This window comes from Suncus etruscus, chromosome 4 (assembly GCF_024139225.1).
Source record: "Suncus etruscus isolate mSunEtr1 chromosome 4, mSunEtr1.pri.cur, whole genome shotgun sequence".
Classification (NCBI taxonomy): domain Eukaryota; kingdom Metazoa; phylum Chordata; class Mammalia; order Eulipotyphla; family Soricidae; genus Suncus; species Suncus etruscus.
Window position 1 is genome coordinate 160074578 of NC_064851.1, and position 23880 is coordinate 160098457.

General features: G+C 37.7%; 1 protein-coding gene across 1 annotated transcript in view; it reads right to left on the minus strand.

The window, feature by feature from the left end:
• SNX2 (sorting nexin 2) overlaps positions 1-23880 on the minus strand; it is a 46846-nt gene that overhangs the window by 16253 nt on the left and 6713 nt on the right. The window contains exons 2-7 of the mRNA XM_049771394.1: positions 19267-19384; positions 15431-15594; positions 11986-12052; positions 11515-11558; positions 9720-9861; positions 3857-3935 (exon numbers count right to left, since the gene is read on the minus strand). Coding sequence (XP_049627351.1) covers positions 3857-3935; positions 9720-9861; positions 11515-11558; positions 11986-12052; positions 15431-15594; positions 19267-19384 — 614 coding nt within the window. The remainder of the gene's footprint in view (positions 1-3856; positions 3936-9719; positions 9862-11514; positions 11559-11985; positions 12053-15430; positions 15595-19266; positions 19385-23880) is intronic.

A 23880-nucleotide genomic window follows, 5' to 3' on the forward strand; every position in this document is an offset into this window, starting at 1 on the left:
AAACTGACAAAGTGGAAAATGCCTTGGGGTTAAGAAAAGAGCACACACACACACACACACACACACACACACAAAAAAAATGGGGGGAGTAAAGTATGCAAAGTGTTTGTTGGCGATTTAAAAGATAGAAATAAACTTCAGACTAAGCTTCACTCACTCAAAGTTGACAGTTAAACATCTAGATTTAAAAAAAAAAAAAAAGTAAGGTGGGAAAGGCAATTAGGAGGATATTACCTTTTACTAAGTAAAAATGACTGTGGAGGGGAAATAGGAGTGGTGGCAAAGAATAGGGATACAATCCCTATTTCGAAAGGGACTTTAAGCCGGAGAGATAGTAAAGCAGGTAAGGAGTTAGTCTTGCATGAGGTCAACCCAGGTTCAAACACCAGCACCACAGATCTCCTGAGCCCCACTGAGTTCAGAGCCAGGAAAAGACCTGAGGACCTCAGGTGTGAGCCCCCAAAGTAAATCAAAGGGTAACCCTTGCAGGTATCTTAAAAAAAAAGAGAGAAACTAGACATGCTTAGGTTCCAAGGATGGAGACAAGAATATAAACAGGAAACTACTAAAATAATTTAGGCCTGTAGTTTAGGATAAAACTGTTTAAAGCACATGCAAAGAACAATTGTTGATCACTTCATGCTGAGTCTTAAGATTTTTCCTCAATTCTGTCTTCAATGTGTTCCTCACCCTGCTACTTACCATGTATTACATTTTTTTTTAGATCAATTTTCTGTCCTTCCTTTATATATATGCAGCCCTCTGCAATAAAATATAAAGCAAGGGGCCTGGAGAGATAGCACAGCGGCATTTGCCTTGCAAGCAGCCGATCCAGGACCAAAGGTGGTTGGTTCGAATCCCGGCGTCCCATATGGTCCCCCGTGCCTGCCAGGAGCTATTTCTTTTTTTTTTTTTTTTTTTGGTTTTTGGGCCACACCCGTTTGACGCTCAGGGGTTACTCCTGGCTATGTGCTCAGAAATCGCCCCTGGCTTGGGGGGACCATATGGGACGCCGGGGGATCCGTTCCTTGGCTAGCGCTTGTAAGGCAGACACCTTACCACTAGCGCCACCTTCCCGGCCCCACCAGGAGCTATTTCTGAGCAGACAGCCAGGAGTAACCCCTGAGCAACACCAGGAGTGGCCCAAAAACCAAAAAAATAAAAAAATAAATAAAATAAAGCAATAGGAGTTCCTGATAAATCAGATAATCCATAATATCTGCCTATCTCCATACTTCCTAATAAACATAAATTAATTAATCCACTAACAGCATAGGCCTTGTCAGTGGATTTTTTGGCATTTGGAGAGAACATAATCCTAAGAAATTTTAGAGATAAAAAAGAATGCATTCCAGTTAAGTAATATGCCCCACACCAGAGCTGTATTCTGCTGTGTTTTGGAATATAGGTTTCAACAGAAGGATTTCTAAATCCTAACTACTGTTTTAAACTACTCAATATTTTCCCAATTTGTGAAATGCAGAAATGTGTTCTTACTATACAGTAATTTAGTATGCTTTGGTATGATATAAAACAGCACTGTTCAACGACTGTGCAGAGGCACACTAGTTTCTGGTTATTTTACTGAGTGAGGCACAGGGTTATACTTAAAATCTTAACCACTTTCCCTTCCTCTATTTAATACTACAGATTGATTTTTTGACTTAAGATTGTCATTCATATTCTCTAAGTTGAACAAAATGTAAATTAGTAGAATAAAGAGAAAAAACTTCTCCTATATCCATTGGGTAACTATATATCCACTACAGCTATTCTAATATTTAAAAACAAATCACTTTAGAAAGACCCTACCAGTTTCTCTGTTCTGATACTTTTTTTTTGTTCTGATATTTTTAAGTCTATATTTTTTCCATCATCATATTTAATGAAAAAACAAGCATTTTCCTCATTCTATACATCATCTCTCCTTCCCTACTGCAAGCCTCACTGAGGTAGCATTTAACAAGTATTCACTTATCAATAAACAAACTGTCTTCAGATAAATACTAGTGCAGGTTGATATTTCCTTAAACTCTCCTCAATATTTCACTGCATGAAAGTGTAAGAAGAACTATAAAATACACCTAAGTTAAAAGAGAGGTGAATGCAGAATCAAATTATATATACTTGGTACAATAAATCTTCATTAAGTTCCTTATCAAGCATGCCATCCAAAATATTTCAAATTTACTCATAGAAAAATAGGACTTGAAAGGTCTTGGAAAGGGTCATGGTTACACTTTCAGAAAGGACTAAGTGAAATCAAGGAAAAACATGATTAACCTTCATTCTTAAGAATATTCACTATGTCTCAACATATCTTGATGCTATTTAAATCCTTTAGCTGAAAGATTGCAGATTCTCAGATATAATTTCATTTTCTAAATGTGCAATGAATGCATATGCATAGTCAACTAAAGTTATATTAAAATAAAGACAACCTTCAAATTAGAAAATGTTTAAATTTACATCAATAACAAATTATGTTACAAAAGTTGAATTTATAAATACCAAATGTTTTGTCTGTTTCAGCATAAAAAGGAAAAAATAAATTAAGAAGTGGTGAGTAGTGCTAGAGAATTAGTACAGAGGTTAAAGTCTGCCTTGCATGTGGCCAAGGGATGATGCATTATATAAAATTAGAGGAAGTAAAAAATTAATTTTTCATTGTATTCAGTGATGTTTGCACTAATTCAGAAGAAAACTTAGTTGAACTAAAATTAGAATACCTAATACATAGATGAAAATTGGTCTAATTTTATAAGAAATTAAATTATATTAAAGAGGAATTACTTTTATCCAAGTATTTTCATCAACCCTTTCCCCCATTCACAAGTTTCATGTTTTCTTTTCATAAGCTTACTAGCTTCTCTTGTGGACAAGAGTTATGATAAAAAAAAAAAGTCAAATGATTGTTAATAAAGATTTAAAAATAAATCTTAGAATAGGATTAGAGAGATAGCTGAACTGAGTGTACACTCTGCATACTTTGCATGTTGAATAATCCTGGTACTGGTACTGGTCTTTTTTTGCATCTTTATTTGTTTATTTACTTATGGTACTAGTCTTCTAAGAACTGTAAAGAAAACTGACTATCACCCTAGAAGTACTGTATTTTCTGGCGGATAAGACGACCCCCTAATTTTACAGTTTCGGAGCATCTTTTCTGTTACTTCATATGGTCTTGCCGCAGCAGTTATTGTGTTCCTTGGCAAAGTTTACAACGTTCCTGTGCTGCAACTGTCTGTACTCCAGTGAGCCAATCACAACATGCAAAGGTTCAAAGGTCATACTATAATAGACTTCCTCTCTGACCCTGGCCAATCTGAGCAGGCTTTTGACAAGTGTAGATTCGGTACAGGACAACGTCTAATTTCATGCATCAAAACCCTGCTTGGATCAGCTTAGCTAAAGAGGCGGAATCCGAGCAGTCTTGCAGGGATTGGTGCAGGATCGAGTTAAAAAATTCGTTTCATGGCAATATCCAATCAATTTTTGTTTAGCGGCATATCGAAACATTTTTCAGGATATACTTGGTGTATAAGATGACCCCCGATTTTCGATTGACTTTTTTTGGTTTCAAAAGTCGTCTTATACGCCAGAAAATACGATAGCTCAAGTGTTAGCAGTTGACAAAAAAAGCGAAAAGCAAACCATAAAACTTCACCAAAACACAGAAAATGAAGCAAGCACATTATAATATTGGAATAAAGCAATTTTTTTCAATAAATGTCTTAAAAGATCCTTGAAAGGGGCCTCACATCATTCAAGGCCCTAGCCCTTGCACTATCTCTCCATCTCCAAATTATTAGTTTTATTACTAGAATATAATAAAAGCACAGCTATCCAAAATTACCTCTCAAGTGCCGCTCGCCGCTTTTCTACAAATTCAGTGGAGGATGAATCTTCCTTACCCACTTTGACTTTGGTCATTCCTTTGGAAAAAAAAATGCAATGAGACTCATGATAATACTGTATTATTGTGAAATGGTATTTAAAGATCATTTCTGCATAATTTAGAATATACTTTTTGTTTTGTTTTGTTGGGTAACACCCGGAGGCACTCAGGAGTTACTCCTGGCTCTGCACTCAGATATCGCTCCTGGCAGGCTTGGGAGACCATATGGGATGCTGGGAATTGAACCGGGGTCTGTCCTGGGTTGGCCTTGTGCAAGGCAACCGCCCTATCATTGTGCTTATCGCTCTGGTCCCTGGAATATACTTTTAAGTTTAAGCTTAAAACAAAAACTCTTAAATTTATGCAGTATATTAAAAAAATTAAAACTCATGTTAAATTAGTATCATTGGTATGAGAAGACAAAGCAGAACCATATTTTTCTAACCTACACCTGTGTGGAATCCTTATCTGTAATGTGATTACATGCTTGATAAATTAAAATGTCTTGCACTTCAACAGACATGATGGAATTTAAAATTAGTACATTTAAATTCTGACATTATTTTTGAGGGATGAAGTTACAATTTGTGACTTTAATGAATTTGCTAAATATTTTCCTGTTTCTGATTGGAAAACATTATTCTTATTATTTATAATGTGATTTCATAACAGTTAAAATAAAAAGATCTTTCAGACATATTTACACTCTTCAAATTTAAAATAAAAATCAAGTTAATCACTTCTGTATTGATACTTTAACACTATTATTTCAGTCTGCAGTTTTTTAACCTCCTGTTTCTTTTATTTAAAAGTCAATTCCCTAGAAATAAAGTGCTAAGGCATATTGCAACATGGGAAAAGTACTGAAAAGACTATTGTAAGCCAAGAAACTTATCATGTATAATACATAATTCCCTTTTTATAAAATATCCAGAATGTGCAGATCTATAGAGAAAGTGATTGGGCTGGTAGCGAGGAGTGAAAAATCTTTTAAAGTTGATTGAAGCAATACATGAATACTTAAGAGACAATGAATTTATGCACTTCAATGAAGTTATATGGAATGTGCATCATATTTCAAAAATCCACAAACAATAAAACTATGTAGTTTTCAGAGAAAGGCTTCTGCCTTTTGCCTACACATGAGATGGAACCCCATTGCTGACCAGGTGAGTTGGCTCAGCCCTGAGAGACAGACAAAGGAGCAGTGCAGCCTTGCAATTCTTCTAGTCCATAAACTCCAGGACAGCACTTAGAAAACACCACACTGGGTTTGGGAGACCCAATGTCAAAGGCCTTCTCCATAGCTTGGGAGTGCTGGGAGCTTCTCCATAGCTTGGGAGTGCTGGGAGCCTTGATAGGCCCCCAGCCTCCAGGTCTTCCCTGGGTGCAGCCCAGGAGGCCAGAAAAGGTGGGTGTCGGGTGGACCCTACTGGAGGGGCTCCCAAGCTTTCCCCACCCTTCCCCCCCAGCACTAGGGTGAGTAGTGCCCAGGGAGGAGGGTGGGCAGATCCTGGCTTCCAGTTCTCCACCGAATCCTTTCTTGATCTGGAGGCTAGCTCTAGCCAGCATGGGGTTTGGGAAGACCTCATGTCGAAGGCCTTCTCCCTAGCTTGGGGGTGCTGGGAGCCTTGATAGGCCCCCAGCCATCCCCTCTTTTGCCCCTGGCCTCCAGGCCTTCCCTGGGTGCCAGCCCAGGCGGCCAGAAATGGTTGGTCCTAACTTGGGGTGTGCTGAGATTTGTTCGGTTGCACCAAGGTAGTCATTGGCAATTCTATTCAATATAGTACTGAAAGTACTTGCCATCACAATTAGACAAGAAAAAGATATCAAGGGCATCCACAAAGGAACAGAAGAAATGAAGCTCTCGTTTGCAGATGATTTGATAGTGTATCTAGAAAATCCTAAAGACTCCCCCCCTACACACACACACATATAAAAAAAACAACTTCCAGAAACAATAGACTTGTATGGTAAAGTGGCAAGCTACAAAATTAATATGCAAAAATTCATCACTTTTCTATACACAAATATTGAAACAGACGAGTTATTAAAAATACAATCCTATTCACTATTTTGAAATATCAAGTACCTTGGAGTCAACTTAAACTATCAAATAAAGAGGTCAACGAGCTATATAAAGAAAACTAGAAAACACTGTTTCAAAAAATAAGAGGGCACAAGAAAATGGAGACATACCCTACTCATGGATTGGGAAGATTAACATCATCAAAATGTCAATACTTAAGCATTGTATAGATTTAATGCGATCCCTATAAAAATTCCCATGACATTTTTCAAAGAAGTGAAATTCATATGGAAAAATAAACGTCCATAAATAGCTAAAGCAATCCTTGGCAAGGAAAAAAAAAAGATGGGAAGCATTACCTTCCCCCACTTTAAACTGTATTTTAAAGCAGTAGTCATCAAAACTGCATAGCATTGGACTCAGTCAGATCAATGGAATGGACTTGAAGATCTGTAGATAGACCACAGGTTTATGAACAACTAATTTTTGATCAAGGAGCAAGAAACACAAAGTGGATCAGGGAAAGCTTCTTCAACAAGGGGTGCTGGGAAAACTGGTCAAGTACATGCAAAAAAAAATGAATTCAGACCTCTTTTAACACCATGCACAAAGGTCAAATCAAAATGGATTAAAGACCTTGATATCAGATCTGAAACCATCAGGGACATATAAGAAAACATAGAAAAACACTCCATGACAATGAAGTTAAAGGCATCTTCAAGCAACTGGAAGTAAATATAAACATATGGGACTACATTAAACTCAGAAGCTTCTATACCTCAGAGGAAATAGTGACTAGGATACAAAGGCTACCACCCATAGAATGGGAGACTTTTCGCCCAATTACCCATCAGATAAAGGGTTAATATTTAAAACATACAGGGACTGATTAAACTTACAAGAAAAATACATCTAACCCCATCAAAAAATGGGGAGAAGAAATGAAGACATTTTCTCAAAGAAATACAGATGGCCAAAAAAATGATAAAATGCTCCTCATTACTAATCATCAGGGAACTGCAAATCAAAACAACAATGAGATATCACTGCAGAGACTAAAATATATCACAAAAAACAAGAATTAGTGCTGGCATGGATGTGGGGAGAAAGGGAATCTCACACTGCTGATGGATGCCTACTGGTCCAGCCTTTTGGGAAAACAATATGGATATTGCTCAAAAAAAATTAGAAACTGAGCTTCCACATGATCCAGCAATACCACTCCTAGAGATATATCCCAGGAATACAAAAACACAATACAAAAATGCCCTCTGCACTTTTATGTTCAGTGCAACGCTATTTACAATAGCCAAGTGCCTAACAATAGATGAGTGACTAAAGAAACTGTGGTACAATGGAATACTATGCAGCCCTTAGGAAAAATAAAGTCACGACATTTGCTTATACATGGATGGACATGGAGATTATTATGCTAAGTAAAATAAACCGGGGAAAGAAATAGACATAAAATAATCTCATTCATTTGTGGGACATAGAAAAACAAGAGATACTATGGTCAATGATACCCAAATATAACAAAGACAAATGTCAGGAGATCCAGCCCAGGGTAGAAAGCTTGCCACAAAGAGCAGTAAGTATAGCTAGAGTAAAGAAGGGCCTACTGGGACAATGATAGATAAAAACTGATTACTATGGACAAAACTTGGTGATGAAAGTGGAAAAACTAACAGACAAGGCACCTCTCCAATAACAATAGTACAAACCACAGTGTTGGGTGGGGGGGGGGGGGTAAGAATTTGCCCTGAACAAGTTGCGGGGGGGGATGGTGGAGGGAAATGGGCAACACTGGTGCCAGGAAGGGTACACTGGTGAAGGATGGTGTGTATATTGTATGACTGAAACCCATCAATGAACAATTTTATAACCACAGTACTTAAAAGTTGCTTTTAAGGGCCTGGAGAGATAGCACAGCGGTGTTTGCCTTGCAAGCAGCTGATCCAGGACCAAAGATGGTTGGTTCGAATCCCGGTGTCCCATATGGTCCCCCGTGCCTGCCAGGAGCTATTTCTGAGCAGACAGCCAGGAGTAACCCCTGAGCACTGCTGGGTGTGGCCCAAAAACAAAAACAAAAAGTTGCTTTTAAACAAAAACATGTAGTTGGCACATGTGGTGAAGATATATTCACCTATTTTAACATAATTTCTCTAAAATACAGTATTTTGAAACAAAAATAAAACCCCTCAATTATCTATTTTGAATAAACCACTAGATGTAAATGTTATTTCACCTATTCTACTTTCCTAAAAAAATAATCTTATTATTGCTATTTAGTTCTCTGCTTTTATTCATCAAAGATCTTCTGTTAAGGCTACTCCTTAGAGAGAACCAATAGTGGCCATGTGGTAAAAAGAAGCTAAAAGTAAGTTCTTAGAACCTTTTAACTATTTTGGTGCTCTTTCTAAAATCTCTATTAAAAGTCAAATAGGTTTCAAAAGTGTTTTAGTAGTTATATGCTAATAAAAGAGTTCTGAGAAGTTAATACTCTTATTCTACTACATCACCATATTACTTGAAACACCTCAACTAAATAATTGAAAGGGTGTTTAAAAGCAAAACAAAGTTGTACTTAAATAGTTGTACAAAATCTAGCAGAAAGATGACATCTTCAAAGCTCAGTTTTCTTATTAGTAGCCGTGTAACAGATATTATATAACCATGATGACCTTTGATTAACTCAGTAAGGAAAATTACAAGTGAACCTCATAAAGTTATGATTATTAAATAAGGAAAACATTTTCAGGGCCAGGAAGAGAGTCAACAGGCTGCAATGTTTACCATGAAGACATCCTAAGTTAAAGATATGGTTCAGTGGGGTTCCCTGAGTCCTACCACAGTATAGGCCTAGTGACCCTCCAACACCACTGGTCCCCCAAATCACTGCAATGGTGAGTCCCAGCATGGAATTATATGGCCTTCACACCAGGCTATCCTAAGCAATGCTCCCTGTAAATCACATAAAATATTTTGTGTTCAGGTTGCCACATAAAATATTTCGTACAGTACCTTGGTACAGTAAGCACTCAAATTAAAATTATTTGAGGAAGGTGTTTAGAGTTCACTGCTTGCTCAGGGATCACTCCTGGCAGTGCTTTGGGGACCATACAGGATGCCTGGGATTAAACTGATGTCGGCCATGCACAAGACAAGCACCCTAATCCTTGTACTGTCCCTGCAACCCGATGCTTATATATGTCTTACAGTTCCATTGACTATGGAATGCTTGGTATACACCCAACAGTGATAAGGTATCACCCCTGGTAGCTACTTGTGGGATCATATACTGTACTGTACTAGGAATAAACATTGATGTCAAATGTGTGCAAGGCAACTACCTAAACTTTTGTGTATCTCTAGACCCCCAAATAAATATAAGGGGAGTTTAAATTAGCTTCCATATAAGGTAATGTCATGTTTTTGGACAATGTACTTGACAGTGAAAAATTTCCATTCCTTAGAAAAATGTGAATATGTTAAGAGAATTAAGTATAATCTGAATGTGACTTAATAATACCATGCTTCAATGTCCTAAGATTAGCATTTTCAATTCGATAAAATCTAATCCAACAACATTTCACAGCATTATATTACATAAATCAGAATCCTTAGGTTTTAGATTAATACCTAATGTTGATGCATAAAAGAAAGGTCTAAATTCAGTATTCTGTGACATCAAGGTGCCATGATAATGAATGGAGTTCACAAATCTACAGGCAAAGTTAAATTAAAAAGTATATAAAAAAAAAAAACCCTCCTCTGTTAATACAGACTTACCTACTATACTCTTCTCTGGAGCTGGTGGCACAATATAACCAACATGTAAATATTTGCTTGCTAACTTGCTGTGCAAACCAAGAAAGTCACTGAATCTTCTCTTAACTGAAAATTCACTCTTACTGAACATGGAAAGAGACGTCTACAAGAAAAGGTATTTCAAAGTTTAAATAGAAATGTATTTTAATTAAATATTATTTAATTTTAAGAAAATATTTTAATGTTTATTTCATGCATATAATAACTGTAATCAAATATACATAAAACAAAAAACAAAAACCACAAAACCTGAAACAAGAAAACATTCTTTCCTTGACACATATTTTTTACTAATTATATTTATGCTAATGATTTTTTTTTTTTTTTTTTTGGTTTTTGGGCCAAACCCGGTGACGCTCAGGGGTTACTACTGGCTATGCGCTCAGAAATCACTCCTGGCTTGGGGGATCATATGGGACACCAGGGGATCGAACCACGGTCTGTCCTAGGATAGCACGGGCAAGGCAGACATCTTACTTCTTGCGCCATTGCTCTGGCCCCAATGTTAATGATTCTTAATCTTTATGCTTGGCCCAGTCCTTATTTGACTTTTGTTCTTATTAAATTTTTTTTTTTTTTTTTTTTTTTGGTTTTTGGTTTTTGGGTCACACCCAGCAGCGCTCAGGGGTTACTCCTGGCTCTATGCTCAGGAATCGCCCCTGGCAGGCAAAGGGGACCATATGGGATGCCGGGATTCGAACCGCCGTCCTGCATGGAAGGCAAACACCTTACCTCCATGCTATCTCTCCGGCCCTGTTCTTATATATTAAAATGTCCAAGACACTACTACTTCACTTAAATCTGTCACCTAAAATTCTCCATATTTCCCTTTGGTGGACATTAAGTTTCATAAAAGGACTTACGCTGTTCAGTTTTTTCCAAGTATCGCAAGAAAGCCTAACCAAATATTTTTATTAAATGCTCATCCACTGAATTAACAAATTTCACTAATCCAGTCTATATCCTCCCTGTGTTACCTTTGTCTTCAAGATTACTGACAACTTCCAAATTCCTCAGAATAGTAATGTAGGCATCTCTTCCTCCTTGCTTCTTGCATTTAAATTTGATTCTACTTCATATACAATTCAGGAAATGATCACTCACCTGCAGAATCATTTCCTTCGTATATAGCCTTCCTACTGCTATCAGACCCTGCTCTAAGAGTTGCTATAATCTTGCCGAAAATGCTCCCCTTTACTTTTAGTTTCCCAATTTACACCGACGACAAATATTTTTCAAAAGCAAAAATCTAATGGTACCACCTCTGGTTTGATCCTGATAAATGGCTCGCTGTTATATTCAAGAAGCCTAGACAACTAACTGGCTTATGGTATGGACGGTAGCTGTTTTTAAAATAGAAAGACTTGTCGCCAATCAATTCAGCAGGTATACTGCATCACTTCTGAGAAGCCACATGCGCGCTAGCATTTACACATGTCAATCAATCTGTGCCTGGAACAAGCACTCCTCCCACAGCCGCCCTTCAGCCCATTCCCTAAGTCACGGACACCTTTATCTCTGCTCAGAAATCTTAACACTTGATGTTCTCTATTAGGTCCCATCAACAAAATGCTCTCATAAAAGAGTCTGTTTTACTCAACATTCTCAACGCACTGTCATGGATGATTCATGACTTTTCCTGGATTTGTTAACCTTCTAAAAAGCATCGACAATTTATAACTCACCCACGCATCATCATAGCTAGCATTAGATACATGGTGATGATTCAATATTGTTTTAAGAAAAGTCGTATTACCTTCGTTGTTACTCTATATGCCATGTACGCATTCATACCATCACCTATAAGAAAAAGCCAAACTACTATTAAAAATACTACGTTTGAATCAGAGAGCTAGGCCAAATCGAATTGAGTACATGCATGGTCCCCTAATCCATGAGCCAAGCTGGGAACAGTAACCCAAGAACTGCCAGATGTAGCTCAACATCTCAATGAATGAACATCTCAATAAATAATTAATAAAAACCACACATTTAACCACATGCTCAAAAAGAGAGATAATTCCATGATTATGGAAGCCACTGTATGTCTACATATTACTATACACATAATCTCTGTATCACATTGTATATGTTTAAAAACATACTATTTTAATTTGTCAATCATACCTCAAAAACAAAGGAAAACAAGTATTACCTAACAATGCAACAATGTATTCAGGAAAAACAACATTAATCAAATTATCAAAACAAAGGAAATATAGCTCACCAACTTTTTCTGGATCTGATACACCAATTTCTATATCAAAAATATCTCCATTTGCTTCTTCTTCAATCTGAAAAGAAAGTTTGGGGACATTATAGACTCTAATTTATACTACTGTCGTAACAGTAAAAACAACTTTTATCATATATCTTTTATTAGGATCACTATAAAATTCTAATCACTATAAAAAACCTGCTCCATACTCCCATCTGTGAAAAACAAAGCTTTCACAATACCTAAGCATAAATACATACATGTCGAGATGCTCATAATAGAAAAAAGATCCTGATAGAAAATATTAGACTTGCAACTGTTCAGTCGTACAAAAATATTTAGTCTTCTGAGTAGAATGAATTTTTGTCCTATATAACAAATCTAGACTCAAATTACAGAATGAATTCAATTATTTTAATAATATTTAATATTATTTTAATATTAACCTTTTTCAAAGTTGTAAATCTCTTCTTCAGTTAACAAGGAGGCAGTCACTGCTTTTATGAATAGAAATCCTACCTATAATTTGGTGTGAAAGAATCCCTCAGTTTAATGCTTATGTTTGAACCAAGTCATGGGTATTGTTGGAAATGTTATTATGCCCCCATATATCTGATAGCACCACGTGGCTTTATTTCTTGTTTGCTTAGGCACACTAAAATGGGAAAATACTATACATACCAATAAGTTCTTATCTAATAGAGATGGGAACACACAAATCTTGTAGTGTAATGAGACCTTACACCCTGAACATTGACATAAAGACCTGACACAGGCCTCAGAAGAATGGGCATTCTCCATTCACCCCTGATCTAGAGAAGACATCTACAAAACATCCAAGGTTGTATATATAACATCACCTGGAGGCATTCCTCTACCAGGGAAGACCCTACAGCTGCTCAGACATCGATCTACTCAAAAGAGACTTCCCTTAACACTGAGAAGACTTAACAAGAACAATGACCTGCTTACTGGACAGGGCTTCCTGCATTGCCCTTTCATGGTGAGGTGAAACAAGAAGACAAATTCAATGTGAATTCAATGTAGGATATGCAGATTCCAGAATCTTTAATACAGAAACATGATACCAACAACAGAGACTGTGAAAAGTGTGTTGGCACTACGGACAATGTCATGGATTGGACGATAACTTGCCTGAAGCCTAGAGTTGGTCTTATGCCAGGAAACTTCAGGGGTAGGATCTCTTTGTATTTAGGCCAAGGTTATTCCTTTCCACGCCTCTCATATTTTGGTGGGCCTATGCAAACAACAATTGCCACTCTAACACCGTTTTTACTGTGCTCCTTTTACTCTAATCCTTAAAATGCACCCACTTTAAAATTTGAGGTTAACTTAAGCTAATATGTATGTACATGGAAATGTAAAAAATACTATGCCTTTAAAGTTTAAGGAGTGGGGCCGGGAAGGTGGCGCTATAGGTAAGGTGTCTGCCTTACAAGCGCTAGCGTAGGATGGACCGCGGTTCGATCCCCCGGTGTCCCATATGGTCCCCCCAAGCCAGGGGTGATTTCTGAGCGCATAGCCAGGAGTAACCCCTGAGCGTCAAACGGGTGTGGCCCAAAAACCAAAAAAAAAAAAAAAAAAAAAAGTTTAAGGAGTTACGTAAGTTTTATGGATTTAGATTGCCTTGTGTGCTGTTAAGAAATATTATAATGTGCTACAATCTGGGGACTTGAGGGACAAAGTAAGTGTACATGGATTCTGTTTTATTTATCTTAACGTTCTTTGGCTGAAAGTTCAAAGTTAAGATATCAGCAAGGGGACTTCTTCTGAGAATTATGTTATGGGTGATTGTCCTTCCACTGTAACTTTACCTTGTCCTCTTTCTTTGCATCTTTTGTTCTCATAATTCAAAAAAAAAAAAAAAAAAAAAGAAAAAGAAATCCTACCTATACTAAAGTGTCATGATGTACCTCGTAACATGTCTTGATGTCAATTAGTAACTAGTATTAATGAAAACTACTGTGAAGGATAAAGAATGAAGTTCAGTGGTAGACTCCTTGTTTATCTGTGCAGGAGAATACTGGGAGCAGCCCCCAACACTAGGTATAGCCCCCCCCCCCCAAAAACTGTGAAACTAAAGAATTTCCATTAAAATAATTAATCCAAAAAGTTATGCAGAAAAATGTTATTCTCAAGAAGTACACAAACTATTAAAACTTGTAAATTTTTCAAAGCTGTATTAATAACCAAGACTATCATTATAAAGGCTTTCTTACCGTTATCTATTTATATTCTAAAGCTACCTCTACCCTGATATACAGACTGTATAGCAATTTATTTGATGGGCCATACATGGTTCTCTCAGATTTTTTTTGGTTTTTGGGTCACACCCCGCAGGGCTTACTTCTGGCTCTATGCTCAGAAATTGCTCCTGGCAGGCTCGCGGGACCATACGGATGCCCGGATACGAACTCCACCGTCCTTCTGCATGAAAGGCAAACACTATCTCTTCGGCCCCTTTCTCAGATGTTAATCCTGGCTCTGTGCTAAGGGATCACTCCTGTAGAGCTTGTGAAACCAATGCTTAGTGCCAGGTATTGAAGTGGAATTGGCCACATGCAAGGCAAGCACCTTATCCCTGTACTATATCTCAAGCCCTGATTTTACTTTTAAACAAATCTTATTTAAACTGTTACTTATAGGAAAAGACTAAAAGCTGATGTATAGAGGCATCTCAAGAGAATTTCATAGCATTAATGAACACCAGTAACTTTGAAACTAGAACCTATTAGATCAAAACACAAATACTAGATTAGGGATGTGGTTTAGCAGTAGAATAACTTGCTTTGCAAGTGTGATTTATTGGGTTTAATCTCACATAGTGAAAAACAAGGGCTAATTCTATGCATTGAGAGGACTGAGTTAATTTTTTATCCACTCACAACCCATCTGCCACTTTGTCAATTTAGCACTAACATATACTATACATTTTATCAAGTGAACTGCTCAAAGTAACACATCATTATGATTAAGTTTTCAAAGCACTTTTAACCAGTAATAGGAACCCTGAAAGAAACACTGTGCATCATTACAACCCCAAATGGGAAAAAAAAGTCAGTTAAGAAGTAGTAGAAAAAAACTTAGAAGTGAGATAACCTCACTTTTTCTTTAGTCCAGGGGTCTCAAACTCGCGGCCCTCTGTACATTTTGTGGCCTTGCCCTAGAGGAATCTTTTTTTATTTTGTTTTGTTTTAGTTGTTTGGGTCACACACCCCCAATGTTCAAGGCTTACTACTGACTTTGCACTCAAGGACCAACCCGACTTTGCCTCCTGCGGCCCCCAGGTAAATTGAGTTTGAGACCCCTGCTTTAGTCCAATACTCTTCTCCCAAAATGTCTAAAGAACTTGATTAGAAAGAAGAGTAATCTTGGGCAAGGAACGAAAATTTGTTATTTACATTTTAACTTGTAACAGAAACATGTCCCTTACCTCCTCCCTGGATCTATCAAAGATGACAGGAGCAGATATACTCTTTGATTCAATTCTGGGAGCAATGAGTGCAGTAGGGGTCACAGGTGTGACTGCAGGAGAAGGATCCGAGGAAAGGATAAGTTCCCTTTCTGGACTGTCCAAAGATACTTCTTCTGTGGCTTCTAGACAGAAATTTAAAAAGTTAGTTGTGGAAACTTAGTAAAATTCCTAAGTCTAAAAAATAATTTTATACTACCCATACCTAAATATCAAATGTCATTTAAAAGTAATTGTTATAAATAACTTAATAAATCCTTCCTTAGCAAACAAAACCTTAAAACAATGAATCTGTTGATTTTAAAAACATCTCAATAAATCAGTGCGATTATCTAGATTATTGATAAGGATAATGCCACTCATTTATATTTAAACTTATATCTTATATTTGTAACTTACCTTTCGAAATCAAGGTAACATTTTATTATTTTAATTTAAACAAATTTTGTAGAAGGTTGTCCAACACTATACCAAACGGGATTAAAATTTTATTATGCAAAATCCAGTTAGTAATCTAAAGCAATTAACTGCCAAAGATTACTGAATATTAGTGAAATACACAAAGATGACACAAAACAGGTGTTTAGTTTTTATTCTAAATGCTCATTCACTTGAAAATTCTAAAATATATGAAAAACTAAATCAAATCAATAAATTGTCTACAAGCTAAATAACACTGTGCTAAATGTAGTAGAGAAACACAAAGAAATGTAAAATTTCATACCTACCCTCAGAGAGTTTATAATCTAGTTGGGAAAACAAGACATAAGCACGTGAAATGTTCAATGATAATAAAAGACCAACAGGCAAGAGAACAATAAGAAGTATGTTACACTTAATTGCTATAAGAGCTAAAAAACTAACTTGAGTTGATATAGGAAGCAATAATTTCGGCTGAGGGAAATCAAGAGCACTTTATGAAAACTTATCTAAAAAGATTTGTATAAGTAGAACAAATTGGGAGAATTCTCTGAAAATGGAATACTATAAGCAAAAACCAAAGCTAGGAAAGTGAAACTGTGGACACAATCATGGCCATAATAAAAAATATTTGTATTACATCTCAAATATTATATAGAAGGAAAAACTTAAATACCTGAAATAAGATTTATTTATTTATTTTTGTTTGTTTTTGTTTTGGGGCCACACCCCGTGATGCTCAGGGGTTACTCCTGGCTGTCTGCTCAGAAATAGCTCCTGGCAGGCACGAGGGACCATATGGGACACCAGGATTCGAACCAACCACCTTTGGTCCTGATCGGCTACTTGCAAGGCAAACACCGCTGTGCTATCTCTCCGGGCCCTGAAATAAGATTTAAAAGCTAACATTTTAACAAACAAGTCTTTCTAGTTATCTTATGTTGATTAAAATCCTTATTTGGCAATTTACTTTATATTTTCATATTTAAAAATTATGATTAGTAAGAAAAATGTACCACTGACACCATTACTGAGATTTGTGCAAATAAAGTCAGTTTCATATGTGAGCATTGTTTATATGCACTAGCATCAATGCTTTAAACTACAATGCTTTAAACTAACTGGAGAAAGGAAAATAAACTGCTGATGTTGAATAGACCAGTGGTGATACTAGTGGTTTTCAACTTTACTTACAGGAGCAGTGAAAATAGGAAAAATATTTTGTGGATAACAAGGATAAAAAAATTTCTAATAGGGTCAGAGCGATAGCGCAGTGGTAGGGCATTTGCCTTGCATATGGCTGATCCAGGAAAAATCTCAGTTCGATACCTGGCATCCCATATGGTCCCTCAAGCCAGGCGCAATTTTTGGGTGCGTTAGCCAGGAGTTAACCCCTGAGTGTCACTGGGTGTGGCCCAAAGGAAAAAAATAAATTTATAATAGTATTTTATGTATAAGCAAATATTCTAAAATAAAAACATTACCGTATATACTCGAGTATAAGCTGGCCCGAGTATAAGCTAACCCCCTAATTTTACCCTTAAAATCTGGGAAAAGTTAGTGACTCGAGTATAAGCCGAGGTGGAAAATGAAGCAGTCACTGGAAAATTTCAAAAATAAAAATATATACTCAAAACAACTACAATAATTGAGAAATCAGTAAATAAATACATGATTACATTTAGAATACATGATTGTTTCCTATACTGTATACCATTAATATGCCACATTAGCCCATAGTATTCAATGGCAACTTTAATAAAGTGAATAAGCCATTTAAGACAGTAATGCATTCTAAATAAATGGTTAAATTCCTGAATCCTTATACTCCAAAACCTGATTATAAGGATTTGGGATTTATAAACATTTATTTACACGAATTTACTGCCTTAAATGGGTTTTTCAGTTAATTAAATGTGCATTGAATATTATGGGTTAAATAGTTCAGTGGCAGCCAGTTCAGTTCAGCCACCGACCTCTCAACTTGTGGACTGAGCTGAAGCACCGCCCACTCCAACAGACGGAAGAAGAAGACTGGAGACTAGTGCATTTGATTCAGTGCGCTCACCAAGTCAAATAACTGGTATGATCTGAGTATAAGCCGAGACTGGGGGCTTTTCGGCACAAATGTTGTGTGTCTTATACTCGAGCACATACGGTAGTTACTTAAATTAAAATAACCAGACCAGCAAGAACTTCTACAGACTGGTATCAGTCCAGAGAAAATACTGAAAACCACTGTAACAGACTCAATTTAGAGCCTAAGAAAATTGAAAAATTATGTGCAAACTCAGGCTATTAAAACTGCTAATAAATATGAATATTTTTGTCCTCCCAATTGTGAATATTTTTAAAGAAATAAAACAAATAAGCAATATAAGAAAGCAGTATATGAAATCTAAGAGATGTGGAATCTTTACAAACAAGCAAGCAACAAAGTATCAAAACAGAAAGAAACCTAGAATAAGTGGGAAGAGGTACAAATACGACAACACAACAACAGATTTACAAACTATGAAAGACATATATATAAGATAGATGTCAATATACATAAAACACTTCAACTTGATACTTTATTTCAATAAGTTGTGTTCCTTGCATAAACTCTGACATTATGCTTCATAATTAGCAGAACTCACATATACCAGGCATGTGCTCCAAAACTTTGAGTTGTATCCCCAAATCCCAAAACCACTACAGAAAAAGCCTAAATATAACTGAAATAATTTAAAAAGCTCCTATTTAGGGACCAGAGCAATAGTACAGAGGGTAAGGTGCTTGCCTTGCACACAGCTGGCCCAAGTTCAATCCCTGACATCCCTTATGGCTCCTGAGCTCTGCCAGGAATAATTCCTGAGTGCAGAGCCAGGAGTAACCTGAGCACCAATGGGTGAGCTCTTCCCAAACCATCTAAATTATTTTCAAAGTTTTAAACCAGGGGTCTCAAATTCAATTTACCTGGGGGCTGCAGGAGGCAAAGTCGGGGTGATCCTTGAGTGCAAAGTCAATAGTAAGCCTTGAACATTGGGGGTGTGTGACCCAAACAACTAAAACAAAACAAAAAAGATTCCTCTAGGGCAGGGCCACAAAGTGTTGTACAATGGGCTGCAAGTTTGAGACCCCTGTTTTAAACCCTGAATAGATCATTGTTCTTTTCTCAAGTAGTCTGCATTTTTCACAAATCTAACCAGTTTTAATATGTTGTAATGTTTTTAACACAGAAGGCTACTAAATACATTTTAGTTTTGCTTTAGAGAATTCTGTCCAAAAGGATATATGCTGTAATTGGCTGTTACATATATATATATATATATACACACACACACACACACACACACACACACACACACACACACACACGTATAATTTACAATCACCTGCAAAGAGATCTTCTCTATCATCATCTAGCACAACTTCTGCTGGTTTGGGGCCATTGGCGTTTGCACTGATATCTTCTGTGGGAAGACTTGCTGGTTCAGGAGATGATGGGCTTGACTGTTAAAAAGAAAATGAATTGGCATGTTTGTCTGTTTTAAGTCTCTATATTCTACAGAAAGAGAACAGTCTTGGGGTGTCAGAGCCATAGCACAGCAGTAAGGCGTTTGCCTTGCACGCGGCCAACCCTGGGCAGACCCCGGTTTTATTCCTAGCATCCATATGGTCCCCGAGCCTGGTAGGGGTGATTTCTGAGCACAGAGCCAGGAGTGACCCCTGAGCACTACTGGGTGTGACCCCCAACCCCCCCTCAAAGAATAGATTTTGCATGACAGAGGGAATCAAAACAGATATTTCTAGTTTTTTCTTCAGAGGTAAAAATGAACTAAAAACACACTTTTAACTCATCTGACCCTTTTAGAGAAACTGTTATATTGAGTTATAAATAACAAAAAAGTAATGTCAACAATAATATGTAATATTGAATACAATAGTCAAAATCATACTGCATATGTAAGACATTCAAACAGTCACTTTACTATAAAAGAAAAAGGTAGAGCTATAGTACAGTAGTTTGGGCACTTGCCTTGCACATGGCTAACACAAGTTCACTTCCTGGCATCCCAAATGGTTCCCCAATCCCTGAGCACAGAGCCTGGGATCAGGAGTTAGCCCTGAAACAACACGGGGTGTAGCCTAAACTAAACTAACAAAATTACTATCAGTTTAATTAAGAATCACAATTCAAAGGAGAAAGTAACAGCCACTGATACTTCCAGGTATTCCAGGTAGTCTGGTCCAAGCTGATGATATCTTGAAGCCATTCACAGAGAAGGGGAGAGGTTCCCTTTATGCATGGCAGCAATCAAACATCACCCTCTGCACCCTCCAACAGAAAAAAAGCCAGCTGAAATCAAATAATATGAGCAACTAAGTCCTCTCAGATGAGATGGGACTACAGCGCTGGAAACTGGGTCTTCCCTTTTGGAAGCGAATTAAATTGAACAACCCTTCAGCACCTACCGTGCCATCAGAAAACCCAGCAACCCCCTACCCTCTGCCACCATCTTCAAGGCAGAAAAAGAGCCCTGGTTGTCCACCATGCTCCAAAAGAAAATAATGGTTGCTGATACTTCCCAGGTAGTCAGGTCCTAGCTGATACCTCCGTGGCATATGCAGAAAGGGGTGGGAGGTGGGAGCAGATTCCCCATTCTGCATGAATCACAGCAACCCAACAACACTCCCTAGAGTAGACCCTCGACAGAAATGGCCTAGCTTCAAGACTTAATCTTATCAAACTTCCAAGCTACCAATGCTGTTTTAGATCTATAAATCCTGGACACCTCAGTATCTTAGATTAGTATAGCCAGCAGTGTAAGAGAAAATCTGATGGGAAAGGTACATAGTAATCTACCAAACTCTGTGAACCTAAACAGTAACACAGAAGGCTCACTGTTATGTGCATAGCACCAGCTACAGCCTAGTAAATCCTTACACACTGACTTTAGTAACACCAATAAGAGATAGAACAATCATTTCGAATTGACCTGGGTTGATCTAAGTTTTAGTTCCATTTGCCTTTGTTTTAAAACATGCACTATGAAGTAAATCGGTACACAAAATAGTCTGCATGGAAGCAGACAATTAAGGTGGTTGGGATATTGGGGCCGCAGGAGGCAAAGTCGGGGTGAGGCAGGGCCGCATAAGGGATTTCACTTACCGAATATTCGCAATAAAAAAATCGCATTAGTAAGAAAAAAAATCGCAAAAAAAATCGAATTAAACATTTGCATACCCCGAACAGAACTGCTCAGGGTATGCAAATGTTTAATGCGATTTTTTTCTTACTAATGCGATTTTTATTGCGATTACTGCGATATTTGAAGGCCGGCCGCGGGCCACAAAATGCTGTACAGAGGGCCGCGAGTTTGAGACCCCTGCATTAGGCCAACCAGGACCAACGTAGGATCGATCCAGAGCACCTCAGGTCCCTTAAGTCTGCCAGGAGTGCAGAACCAGAAATGACCCCTGAGAACTGCAGGGTGTGGCCAAGAAAAAACAAACAAAAAAGATAAAACAAAATAAGACTTAAATCTTTACTATAAATATTTACATTAAAGTTCTAAATTTAAAACATAAAAGAATAGGGGCCGGCGAGGTGGTGCTAGAGGTAAGATGTCTGCCTTGCAAGCGCTAGCCAAGGAAGGACCACAGTTCAATTCCCCCGGGTCCCATATGGTCCCCCCAAGCCAGGGGCAATTTCTGAGGCTTAGCCGGGAGTAACCCCTGAGCATCAAATGGGTGTGGCCCGGAAAAAAAAAAAACAAAACAAAATAAAAACAAACATAAAAGAATAAAATTCTTGGAAGATAAACCAAATCTAGGAGAAAATCTTGGGTTTTTGGAAATAAGTTTTAGAAACAATACCAAAAGCAAAACTTATGATAGCAAAAACTAAAATAATAAATAGAAATTTAAAACATTTCTGCTCTAGAAAAGATACTGTCAAGAAAATAAAACCTAAGTCTTAGAGTTGGAAAATAAAATGAACCAACTAAAAAGACCTCATGAGATGGAGAACTATTCTCCAAACACACAAAGAACTTTCAAATGTCAACATTAAGAAAATAACCTGGGGGCCGGGCGGTGGCGCTGGAGGTAAGGTGCCTGCCTTGCCTGCGCTAGCCTAGGACGGACCTAGGTTCGATCCCCCGGCGTCCCATATGGTCCCCCAAGAAGCCAGGAGCAACTTCTGAGCGCATAGCCAGGAGTAACCCCTGAGCATCACAGGGTGTGGCCCAAAACCAAAAAAAAAAGAAAAAAAAAAAAAAAGAAAATAACCTGATTTGAGAGCAGAGAGTGAGAGCAAGAGCCAGAGAAAGAGAGAGATCTAAATACCTCACCCAAGATACAGACTCAGAGAGACAAAGCAGTAAGATAAGGCATATGCTTTGCATGTAGGGTCCTGGTTTTGATTTCCGGCACTGCATAATCCCTTTGGTACTGGCAAGGAAAACGCCAGAGCAATGAATGAAGACTGCTATTGTATAGTCTCTCTTAGGCCTAGTTGGTTGACAGTATCATTTAACACTCTCAACATCTCAGATTCTTTATGCTAAGTTAAAGATACCCAACTAGGCCAGAGAGCATGTAAGTGTACATTTTTCATGTGTAAGGCCCTGTGTTCAATCTACAGCTCCAGGGTCAGAATGACAGTACAGTGGGAAGGACCTGTGCCTTGCACATGACCACGCTGGATTCAATCCCTGGCACAATATCTGAGTCCACCGGGGGTAACCTCTGAGCAGAGAGCCAGAGTAAATCCTGAGCATCACCAAGTGTGACCCAAAACAAACCAAAAACCACAATTCCCTATTTAAAAAAGAATTAATTGGGAGAGTGACCTCCCAAATCACGGTACTCAGGAGCCAGGGGTCACTCTGGTGACAGCTAGCCAAAAAGCGGTTCAATGCCACGGACTGAACCTCAGGTCCTATAGGGCCAGGGACCACCAGGTCCATACCAACACATTGTGGATCCTTCAGAGTCATACTTGGAGCTGCTGATAACTTCCAAAAATGCTTGTGAGGCCATGTGCTGCTAGCAACCTGAGATGAGTTAGGATAACTCCTTTTCCTCCCCAGCCCTAAAAAGAATAAACCTTTTTAAAAATTGTATTAGGTTTTGGAGATGAAAAAAATAAGCACCAGGCCAAAGACCAAAATATACAAATCTGGCTGCATAAAAAGTTCTTAACAGTATTCAAACGCACATAATTATAAAAGCAAAACTCAGCATGGATAAAATTTTGATACCAAAAAACCTTTTATGGCCCAAGATATAACTCAAGAGGCCAAACTGTATGCTTGATCTGTATGAGGCCTGGGTTTGATCCTCTTTACCACATGGACTCCTAAGCACTATATGGAACAAATGCTGAACACTAAACAAGTACCCAGGTACCAATGAGTCCTCAAGCATTTTAATAAAAAGAATTTTATGATGGCAAAAAAAAAAAAAAACAAAAAAAAAACAAACACTGATATGCTTGTGCTTCAATGAAACCAATTCTTCCAGAACTGGACACTGCTAATGGATACGATCTCAAGTTATATCACCATCACAATCATGGAGTAAAGCAAATTTCACCCACTTGTGCCTTATCTTCCTTGAGCCTTCCTCAAAGGAAGTCTGGCAAGTTCTTCAAAGTTAAACACATATGTGAATCAATCTAGAAGTCCAATGACAGATGAACAGTTATGAAGATATGGTATATATTCACAATGGAATACCATGCAGCTGCATGGAATCATGAAATCACGTGATTTTCTGCAGTACGATTGAAACCAGAAAATAACATGTTGAATGAAGCCAGAAAAAGGAGGCAAAATATAGGAGGAACTCTGAGGCATATAGAATAACTGGATGAGGAAATGTAATACAGTAAAGAGGGATGCCTAGATCACTCTTGTCCTCAGAGTTTAGAGAGAAAAACAGCAGAGGAAAGACATCAAAAGGGAGAGAAAGATGAGAAAAGGAAGTAGTGGGGGAACAGG